Raw genomic sequence first — 11320 nt, 5'->3', positions numbered from 1 at the left:
CTCCAGCTTGCCTGCAACCCTGTGGATAAAGCGGCTAGAGATGATAAGATGAGATGAGCACACAGCTGCTACAACATGTGCAGTGCCATTCGGACTAATTACTGTGCACCTGTTCTTGATTAGACTGTAATCACAGCGCATACATGTAAGGACTCTCAGTAACACAGATTTTGTGAAGTGTACGGTCTGTACCCTGTGTCTGATGTTACCAAGTCTTGCATTTTGTATCGTTTTTCTGGTTTTGACCTTGTTTCTGTTTTTGGACTGTGAGTATTGTATTACCTCTGATATCTTTTCTGTGCCTCACTCGACTACTACCTGTTTTTTACTCTGCCTTTGTCTATGTTTTGGACCTTTTGCTGGCACACTTTCAATAAAACTCTTCCTGCACTTACATCCGTCTACCCTTACATGACAGAAACTGTCCACTGTCCAACAAGCTAGTGAACTAATAAAAACATTTTAACTCATTTTATATGAAACTGTCATGAATATTTTCTGTAAAATGTGTTAGTAAATAATCCCACATCTGTCCATAATGGCTTATCCTGTACAAGGTTGCAGGCAAACTGGAGCCTATCCCAGCTAACTATGGGCGAGAGGCAGGGTACACCCTGGACAAGTCACCAGATCATCACAGGCCTGACACATAGAGACAAACAATTCACACCTACAGTCAATTTAGAGTCACCAATTAACCTAACCTGTGCTGTCTTTGGACTGTGAGAGAAACCAGAGCACACCCACACAGACACAGGAAGAACATGCAAACTCCACACAGAAAGGCCCCTGTAAGCCACTGGGCTCGAACCCAGAACCTTCTTGCTGTGAGGTGACAGTGCTAACCACTACACCACCGTGCCACCCATACTCCCACATTATTTTTCAAAAAAGCAAATTAAAAATAAGTGCTGGATAAAATATCTATTACAGATTCAACACTATATTCTGTAACACATTCTACAGTATGTTCTATGACACACTCCACACCACAGTACATGACCCAATCCACCCCACACTCCCTCAGGCACACAGGATCCCCGATCAAGTTCATAATTTCATAGTTGGCTTTGCCCTCCAGGAGCATCCAGTTGATCTTATTTGCCAAGTGTGGGTGGATTTACTCAACCAGAGGTAATGTAGTCATGAGCAATCCGGACCTGTTCGTATACTGGAGATGACTCCAACATGTATATAGTCAACCATTTCGCAGCTGGTGGGTATGTGGGTACATCCTTGTTTGCGGCTAAAATGATAGCTGGAGCCCTTTCTTCAGCTAGAACATCCTCTACAGCTGGAGAACTTTCTTCAGCTGGAACTCCCTCAAAAGCTGGAGCACTTTCTTCCATGGAAGAAAAGTGTGCCAAGTACTAACTCATGAACTGAAGTTAGAGCTTGCTTACATGTCACACTGAGCCATGCGCTCCTCTTCCCTCCCTGTCTGATACACACATTACAAAGCACCTATTGTAGTCAAGAGCAGCTGATACACACTGAGAAAGTACTAAACTGTGACTTTCACTGTCACTGGGGCAGTACACTGAGGGTTACATCTTTTGTACATTGTGTATCTTTTAAATCATAATGTGAGTTTTGTAACAACAACAATAATAATGTATATAAGGTACATTACAGAACCTCAAACACCACTCTTGAACTGTTCATAAGCTTTTGAGTATTAATTAAAAAGTACACCGCATGCACCTTTCCAGGTAAAATGTACAAAGGTACCCAGTAAAGGTACAAAATATTTACTTTTTGTGTTAGTGGGCATTAATTTGCATATGCACAAGCTTCCATGGTATTCCTGTTTTTGTAATGTTTAATGTCATTATTCTGTTAGATTTACATATACATTATTTTTGTGTTTGGTTGATGTTTTGTTCTACCAGCATGCAAGTTTGTGCTTATTTGTGTTGTTTGTTAAGGAAGCCATGCCCTTATCTCATGTTTGCAGTCATGTGGCAAACTGCCAGAAACTCTGACACAAACTGGATAGTACAGGATGATTCACCAAAAGAAAAAAAAAATCCACATAAATTATAAACTCCAAAATGAAAATGAAACATACTTAAAATAAATCATGTTAAAATATATTGTCGTGTGTGTGTTTATGTTTACAGAGAGCTCCACAACACCACTTGTGTCTCCATGGGGACTTACGTTACAGTTCACGTGCCTTTGGGAAAGTTCAGCCTCTAGTCACAATATTTTTAACATTTTGTTCTGTTGATCAGTTTTTTTTAACATTCCATTTATTTCATATATGGACGTAATCGTAATTAGCTCCATCCACTTTGTTGGAGGAGGTGATATTTATGCCTTTCTTTGTTTGTTTGCCTTTTCCCAACGTAACTCAAAAAGCAGTGAACTGATTTTGATGAAATTTGGTGGAAAGGTGGGCCATATGCTGAGGAACAAATGGCTAGATTTTGGTGCAAATCTGGATTTGGGGGCGGCACAGTGGTGTAGTGGTTAGCGTTGTCGCCTCACAGCAAGAAGGTCTGGGTTCGAGCCCTGTGGCTGGCGAGGACCTTTCTGTGCGGAATTTGCATGTTCTCCCCTTGTCCGCGTGGGTTTCCCCCACAGTCCAAAGACATGCAGGTTAGGTTAACTGGTGACTCTAAATTGACTGTAGGTGTGAGTGTGAATGGTTGTCTGTGTCTATGTGTCAGCCCTGTGATGACCTGGTGACTTGTCCAGGGTGTACCCCGCCTTTCGCCCATAGTCAGCTGGTATAGGCTCCAGCTTGCCTGCAACCCTGTAGAAGGATAAAGTAGCTAGAGATAATGAGATGAGATCTGGATTTGTTTGTGGATCCAGGATTATTTTTGTCTGTTCCCAACATAACTCAAAACGTCTTCTTCTTTTGGCTGCTCCAGATTAGGAGTCGCCACAGCGGATCTTTTGTCTCCATTGCTCCGTCTTCTGCATCCTTCTCTACCACACCTGCCACTTTCCTGTCCTCTCTCACCACATCCATGTATCTGCTCTTTGGCCTTCCTTGTTTTCGTTTGCCTGGCAGCTCCATCCTCAACATTCTCCTTCCAACATGCTCTGCATCTTTTCTCAGGATGTGCCCATACCATCTCAGTCTCATGTCTCTTAGCTTCATTCCCAAGCTCTCCACATGTGCTGTCCCTCTGATGTGCTCGTTCCTTATCCTGTCCAACCTCCCATCGCAAACCTTAACATCCTCAACTCCGCCACTTCCAACTTTGCCTCCTGTCTCTTCGTTAAGGGTCCGGTCTCCAATCCATACATCACAGCTGGTCTCACTACTCTCTTATACATCTTACCTTTCACTTTTGCTGGGACTTTCCTATCACAAATGAATCCTGAAATCCTTCACCTGCCTGCACTCTCTCTCTTTCTCACCTCACTATTGCAGCCCCCATTTTCCTGCACAGTTGACCCCAGGTACTTGAATTCACCAACTTTCTTTACATCTACTCCTTGCATCTTCACTACACTCTCATCCCCATTCTCATTGACGCACATGTATTCTGTTTTGCTCCTGTTCACCTTTATTCCTCTTTGTTCCAATGCATACCTCCATCTCTCCAAACCCAACTTTCTACATTCACCACATATCACAATATCATCCGCAAACATCATGTTCCATGGTGACTCTTGCCTCACTTCATCCATCAAGCTATCCATCACTATGGCAAACAAGAAAGGACTCAAAGCAGATCCTTGATGGAGTCCCACCTTCAGCTTGAACCATTCAGTTGTTCCAACTGCACACCTCACTGCATAACACAACATAACTCAAAAAGTCGTGAACAGATTTTGATGAAATGTGGTGCACAGCTTTAATATTATCCTAGGTTCAGGAGATTTGATTTTGATGTTGCTGTTGATAATATGTGGCTGGCGGAGGTATTGACTCTACCGAGTGCCGTTCTCACTCTTGTCTGGGCTCGTGTGCACAGTGAAGCCGGAAGCGCAGCTGAATGTGAACACACCCAAACTGGTTTGACAAGATTTTCAATCCAGCCAATCAGAGAGCGTGTTATGGTCCTCCACATCTCGCGATAACGTCATTCTCGCGTCGTCCGCCTGAGGTAAATGTTGAAGTTGGTGGTAATTTGTGGAATAAGTGCTGAATTGAGGATAGCAGAAGCTTGGAATACGGTGGCCCTTCTTTCGCAGCCATGAGGCGAAGTAAGGCAGACGTTGAACGCTACATTTCTTCAGTAGAGAGTCTCTCTCCGTCTCAAAAAGAGGTACACAACTTTATTTTAGGTGGTGTGTGTGTGTGAGTGAGTGAGAGAGACAGTGAGTGAGTGAGTGAGTGAGTGAGTGAGTGAGAGAGAGAGACAGTGAGTGAGTGAGTGAGTGAGTGAGTGAGTGAGTGAGTGAGACAGTGAGTGAGTGAGTGAGTGAGTGAGTGAGTGAGTGAGTGAGTGAGTGAGTAAGAGCCCAGAGGAAAGGAAATTTTAAAATGAGATCTCTTTCTCAATTGTTTCTCCTAGACAATAATGAGATCATAGTGATATTAAAATGAGATTATTGCTTGATGGATGGACGGGAGAGTGGGGGGGCCGATGGGCGGACGGACGAGTGAGGGGGACAGACGGGCGGACGGAGGAGTGAGGGGGACGGACGGACGAGTGAGGGGGATGGACAGGCGAGTGAGGGGGACAGACGGGTGGACGGAGGAGTGAGGGGGATGGACAGGCGGACAGACAAGTGAGGGGGACAGATGGGCGGACGGAGGAGTGAGGGGGACGGACGGAGGAGTGAGGGGGACGGACGGGTGGACAGATGAGTGAGGGGGACAGACGGGCGGATGGAGGAGTGAGGGGGATGGACAGAGGAGTGAGGGGGATGGATGGATGGACAGAGGAGTGAGGGGGACAGACAGACAGAGGAGTGAGGGGGATGGACAGACAGTGTGTGAGGGGGACGGATGGACTGACAGTGTGTGAGGCGGACGGACGGACGGACAGTGTGTGAGAGGGATGGAGAGAGGGGGATGGACAGTGTGTGAGGGGGACGGATGGACTGACAGTGTGTGAGGCGGACGGACGGACGGACAGTGTGTGAGAGGGATGGAGAGAGGGGGATGGACAGTGTGTGAGGGGGACGGAGGAGTGAGGGGGTGGACAGACAGAGGAGTGAGGGGATGGACGGACAGTGTGTGAGCAGGACAGAGAAGTGAGGGGGACGGAGAAGTGAGTGGGATGGACGGACAGAGGAATGAGGGGGACAGACGGAGGAGTGAGGGGAACGGACGGATGGACGGAGGAGTGAGGGGGACGGATGGAGAGTGAGGGGGATGGACGGACAGAGGAGTGAGGGGACGGACGGACGGAGAGTGGGGGGACGGATGGACAGACAGAGGAGTGAGGGGGACGGACAGAGGAGTGAGGGGGACGGACGGACGGAGAGTGGGGGATGGATGGATGGACAGAGGAGTGAGGGGGACGGACGGAGGAGTGAGGGAGACGGACGGACAGTGTGTGGGGGGATGGAGGAGTGAGGGGGACGGAGAAGTGAGTGGGATGGACGGACGGAGGAGTGAGGGGGACAGACGGAGGAGTGAGGGGGATGGCCGGAGGAGTGAGGGGGACGGACGGAGAGTGAGGGGGATGGACAGACAGAGGAGTGAGGGGACGGACGGACGGAAAATGGGGGGACGGATGGACAGATGGAGGAGTGAGGGGGACGGACGGACAGAGGAGTGAGGGGGACAGACAGAGGAGTGAGGGGGACGGATGGATGGACAGATGGACAGAGAGTGGGGGATGGATAGACGGATGGAGGATTGAGGGGGATGGACGGACGGACGGACGGACAGTGTGTGAGGGGGACGGACGGACAATGTGTGAGGGGGATGGACGGACGGACAGTGTGTGAGCAGGACAGAGAAGTGAGGGGGACGGAGAAGTGAGTGGGATGGACGGACAGAGGAATGAGGGGGACAGACGGAGGAGTGAGGGGAACGGACGGATGGACGGAGGAGTGAGGGGGACGGATGGAGAGTGAGGGGGATGGACGGACAGAGGAGTGAGGGGACGGACGGACGGAGAGTGGGGGGACGGATGGACAGACAGAGGAGTGAGGGGGACGGACAGAGGAGTGAGGGGGACGGACGGACGGAGAGTGGGGGATGGATGGATGGACAGAGGAGTGAGGGGGACGGACGGAGGAGTGAGGGAGACGGACGGACAGTGTGTGGGGGGATGGAGGAGTGAGGGGGACGGAGAAGTGAGTGGGATGGACGGACGGAGGAGTGAGGGGGACAGACGGAGGAGTGAGGGGGATGGCCGGAGGAGTGAGGGGGACGGACGGAGAGTGAGGGGGATGGACAGACAGAGGAGTGAGGGGACGGACGGACGGAAAATGGGGGGACGGATGGACAGATGGAGGAGTGAGGGGGACGGACGGACAGAGGAGTGAGGGGGACAGACAGAGGAGTGAGGGGGACGGATGGATGGACAGATGGACAGAGAGTGGGGGATGGATAGACGGATGGAGGATTGAGGGGGATGGACGGACGGACGGACAGTGTGTGAGGGGGACGGACGGACAATGTGTGAGGGGGATGGACGGACGGACAGTGTGTGAGGGGGACGGACGGATGGACAGACTGTGTGAGGGGGATGGAGGAGTAAGGGGACGGAGGAGTGAGGGGGACAGGGGGACGGAGGAGTGAGAGGGATGGAGGAGTGAGGGGGATGGACAGATGGAGGAGTGAGGGGGACGGACAGATGGAGGAGTGAGGGGGAAGGATGAACAGAGGAGTGAGGGGGTGGACGGACGGACAGTGTGTGAGGGGGCTGGACGGAAGGACGGAGGAGTGAGGGGGCGGATGGACGGACGGACGGATGGACAGAGAGTGAAGGGGATGGACGGAGGAGTGAGGGGGAAGGACGGACGGATGGAGAGTGGGGGGACAGACGGACGGAGGAGTGAGGGGGACAGACAGATGGATGGAGGAGTGAGGGGGACGGACGGAGGAGTGAGGGGAACGGACAGATGGACGGAGAGTGGGGGACAGATGGACGGACGGAGGAGTGAGGGGGACGGACGGACGGAGGAGTGAGGGGGACGGACGGACGGAGGAGTGAGGGGGACGGACAGACAGTGTGTGAGGGGGACGGACGGACAGTGTGTGAGTGATGGGGACAGAGGAGTGAGGGGAACGGATGGACGGAGGAGTGAGGGGGATGGACGGAGAGCGTGTGAGGAGGACGGACAGAAGCAGAGTGTGTGAGGGGGACGGACGGACAGTGTGTGAGGGGGACGGACAGATGGACAGAGGAGTGAGGGGGATGGACGGACGGATGGAGGAGTGAGGTGGACGGACGGAGGAGTGAGACGGACGGACGGACCGAGAGCGTGTGAGGGGGACGGATGGACGGACAGTGTGTGAGGGGGACGGTCGGAGGGACGGACGGATGGAGGAGTGAGGGGGACGGACGGAAGGATGGATGGAGGAGTGAGAGGGATGGACAGACAGACGGAGAGTGAGGGGGACGGACGGACGGAGAGTGAGGGGGACGGACGGATGGTGTGTGAGGGGGACAGATGGACGGACGGTGTGTGAGGGGGACGGACAGACAGACGGTGTGTGGGACGGACGGACGGACGGTGTGTGGGACGGACGGTGTGTGGGACAGACGGACGGTGTGTGAGAGGGACAGATGGTGTGTGAGAGGGACGGACGGATGGACGGTGGGTGTGTGAGAGGGACGGACGGATGGACGGTGGGTGTGTGAGAGAGACGGACGGATGGACGGTGTGTGGGACGGACGGACGGTGTGTGGGAGGGACGAACGGACGGACGGTGGGTGTGTGAGAGAGACGGACGGACGGTCGGTGTGTGAGAGGGACGGACGGATGGACGGTGTGTGAGAGGGACGGACGGACGGTGGGTGTGTGAGAGGGACAGACGGACGGACGGATGGACGGACGGTGTGTGTGTGTGAGAGGGACGGACGAACGGTGGGTCTGTGAGAGAGATGGACGGACGGACGGACGGTGTGTGAGAGGGATGGACGGACGATGGGTGTGTGAGAGGGACGAACGGATGGTGGGTGTGTGAGAGGGATGGACGGTGTGTGAGAGGGACGAACGGATGGACAGTGTGTGAGAGGGACAGATGGACGATGGGTGTGTGAGAGGGACAGACGGACGGACGGTGTGTGTGTGAGAGGGATGGACAGATGGTGGGTCTGTGAGAGAGATGGATGGACGGAGGGTGTGTGAGAGAGACGAATGGACGGAGGGTGTGTGAGAGAGACGGACGGACGGAGGGTGTGTGAGAGAGACGGAAGGACGGAAGGTGTGTGAGAGAGACGGACGGACGGACGGACGGAGGGTGTGTGAGAGAGACGGATGGAGGGTGTGTGAGAGTGAGTGTGTGTGAGAGATAGATAATTGCCCTTTTCCACCAAAGCAGTTCCAGGGCTGGTTCGGGGCCAGTGCTTAGTTTGGAACCGGGTTTTCTGTTTCCACTGACAAAGAACTGGCTCTGGGGCCAGGAAAACTGGTTCCAGGGTAGCACCAACTCTTTGCTGGGCCAGAGGAAAGAACCTCTTATGTCAGCGGGGGGGTGGGGGGGGTGGAGTTGTTAAGACCAACAACAATAGCAAGACCGCGAAACGTTAGCTCATAACAACGTTAGCCCATAACAAAGGCTAACATAACCATCTCACATTCAGTATAAGAGTCAAAACATTATTAGGTTATTACCTGTCTCTTAGAACGTAATTGCCGTCCACTCAAAACCTGTCGATCAACACAAACATATTGGATCTGATCCCAATGAAGCACCGTAAAGCCAGAAGCAGCAGCTGTACAAACACGAAGTCATCCATTATCGTTATTGTTGTTGCTGCTTCTTCTTCTTCTCCGTGTTGTTGTTGCTTCGATGTTCGCGTCAAGGTTTATGCAAACGCAGCGACGTAACCGACATATACAGCGACATAACTGACGTATACAGTGACGTAATGACGTGGCTCCCCTTAGCAGCCCGAGCTATCATTTGCATAAACCTTGGCGCGAACATTGAAGCAACAACAACAGGGAGAAGAAGAAGTAGCAGCAACAACAACAACAATAATAATGGATGACTTCGCATTTGTACAGCTGCTGCTTCTCGTCACTTAAAAATGGCGACCTTTCACGGTCTTGCTATTGTTGTTGGTCTTAACAACTCCACTCCACCCACCTCCTCTATCTCACATGCACATTCATTACCCCTAAACCAACCCCACCCATCCTCCCCTATACAGCAATATAGCTCTTGTTTATCTTTGTCGAATTTGTCTCCATGTGTTCTGTTACATCTCTTTAACATATTAGTAGTATTGTCCAGCCTTTGAAATTGTTGTTAATGTTACGTCAGTGCTTCTGTTGTATGTCATGTGTATGTATTGATTTGTTTCATTCTGTCCTTTTTACTTTGTATTTGTTTGTATTTGTTAGCAAATAAATTAAAAAAAAAAAGTGTGTGAGCTGTTGGCTTTCCTATGTGTTCGTGCTCAGTGTCCTGATGGAGGATTCTTGTGTTAAACCAGTACAAATGTAAAGCACTAAATAAGGCAAGAGTTGATCTGTTTCCATGTCACGATATTTTAGCAGCATTTTCTCCCTGTTTAAGACCAGCAGCAGAATCATTAACAGAGCAAACTGTATGGTGTGTGTTGAATTCCACTGTGTCCCCTACAGCTCTTCAGGTCATTTTCTTCTTTCTCTTTGCAGAAACCGGTGAAGGGATTTTTATTTGCAAAATTATATTTTGAAGCCAAGGAGTATGAACTTGCTAAAAGGTAACGTGAATATTGAAGGAATTGTAAATCAGCATTTTAATATTTTTTTCAGAAGTGAGTTTAATCTCAAGTGGCTCTTTTAATCTCGTGTGTGTGTTGCCTGTAGACACGTCTCGGCGTATTTAACCATTCAGGTCAGAGATCCCAAAGCACATCGGTTCCTTGGTCAACTTTATGAACTTGAAGGAGAAATTGAAAAAGCTGTTGGATGTTACAAGGTGTGTGATTTGTTTGTGTTTTCATTACATTATCTAGCCCAGGGGTTCTCAACTTTTTTTCTACTTTGAGGCCCACCTATTCATGCTTGTAGCGAGTCAGGGCCCATTAAAAAAAAAAAGATCCCCCAATTATTTTGGCTCATCTATTCTATTAGAATGTAATAATCTACTGTAAAGTGTATTAATGGGATGCAGCATCACTCCCTGTTACAGTTGGGAGCCCAGGAATTAAATAAATGCAATAAAAATAAACTCTTTTAATTGTAGGTATTGTATTTAAAATTGTATGGATGTGCCAGAAGCCGACATAAAACTATGCATGCAGGGTGTTCTCAGCCAAAAGGGATTCATGATCCAAAATGGAGTCTGGTCCATTAACACAAGGACTTATTGCCATGTTTGTGTTCAGCAAACAAGCAAGTTATGAAAACCAAGAAGTACACTCAGAAGAAGTGGATATCGAAACCAGTCAATGGGATTAGATCCTGACACATTAGCAAAGAAGGATTTTTCCTACGAGTTGGGAAATTATCCATCCGTTGAGTTCCCCGACGTCTCAAACTACCTGGTGCTGCAGACATCGTTCTACATGGACAAACAGATGAAAACCTGGAAGAGCATGGAGGCGTACAACTTTTTATATGTAGCTGGGTTAAAGATCTGTGGATCAGGACCCTACAAGATAGACTGCAGTAGACAGATCTAAGTGCAGGAAGAGTGTTTATTAGCAGGTGTGACATTTACAGAAACAAAAGCAAAGCAGAATCATAAAGCAGAGAGTATTTAAACAGCGTCATAAACATGGCTAGAAACAAATGTGGTGATGAAACTTCACAAAACGTCTGTGAAAATGGTGTCCGTATCTGTGCACACTGACTGAGCTCAAATCAGTATCCGGTGTTTCCCATAATGACCGGGTCCCAGGAGTGTGCACAATGTGCTCTGTGAGTAAGCGCAGCCACTCAAGCTGTGCCAGACTCAAGTGTGCGAAGGCGTGACAGGCAAGTGTTCACTTGCAGTGTGACCACAACTTTTAGCTCACATGTATATCGTCACCAAAATGCTTCATTTTCATCAGTAACCCATCACAAAGCATCACGAGCTGTAATGTGACCGTAGCTTAATGAGGCGACTGTGACGTCAGATGCAACCCGGCAACTGTACCCGACTATGAGTAAAAATTAGCTTCAACTTGGAGGGGGGATCGCGGCCCACCAGATGACGCTTCACGGCCCGCCCAGTGGTTGAGAAACACTGAACTACACTATTGTTATATTTAGTGTGTGTTTTAAGTGTGTACCTTGGTGCTGGATG

The 11320-nt window shown here is 49.9% G+C and overlaps 1 protein-coding gene across 2 annotated transcripts in view; it reads left to right on the top strand.

The window, feature by feature from the left end:
- The first annotated feature begins 4044 nt into the window (after window positions 1-4044).
- The window catches only part of LOC132891512 (E3 SUMO-protein ligase RanBP2-like), a 64175-nt gene continuing 56899 nt past the window's right edge, over window positions 4045-11320 (top strand). For both annotated transcript variants that reach the window (XM_060929175.1, XM_060929174.1), the window contains exons 1-3: window positions 4045-4232; window positions 9721-9788; window positions 9895-10006. In XM_060929175.1, coding sequence (XP_060785158.1) covers window positions 4161-4232; window positions 9721-9788; window positions 9895-10006 — 252 coding nt within the window. In that variant the 5' untranslated portion in view covers window positions 4045-4160. The remainder of the gene's footprint in view (window positions 4233-9720; window positions 9789-9894; window positions 10007-11320) is intronic.

This window comes from Neoarius graeffei, chromosome 9 (assembly GCF_027579695.1).
Source record: "Neoarius graeffei isolate fNeoGra1 chromosome 9, fNeoGra1.pri, whole genome shotgun sequence".
Classification (NCBI taxonomy): domain Eukaryota; kingdom Metazoa; phylum Chordata; class Actinopteri; order Siluriformes; family Ariidae; genus Neoarius; species Neoarius graeffei.
The sequence above is the reverse complement of the archived record's forward strand: the minus strand, read 5'-3'. Positions and strand labels throughout refer to the sequence as shown.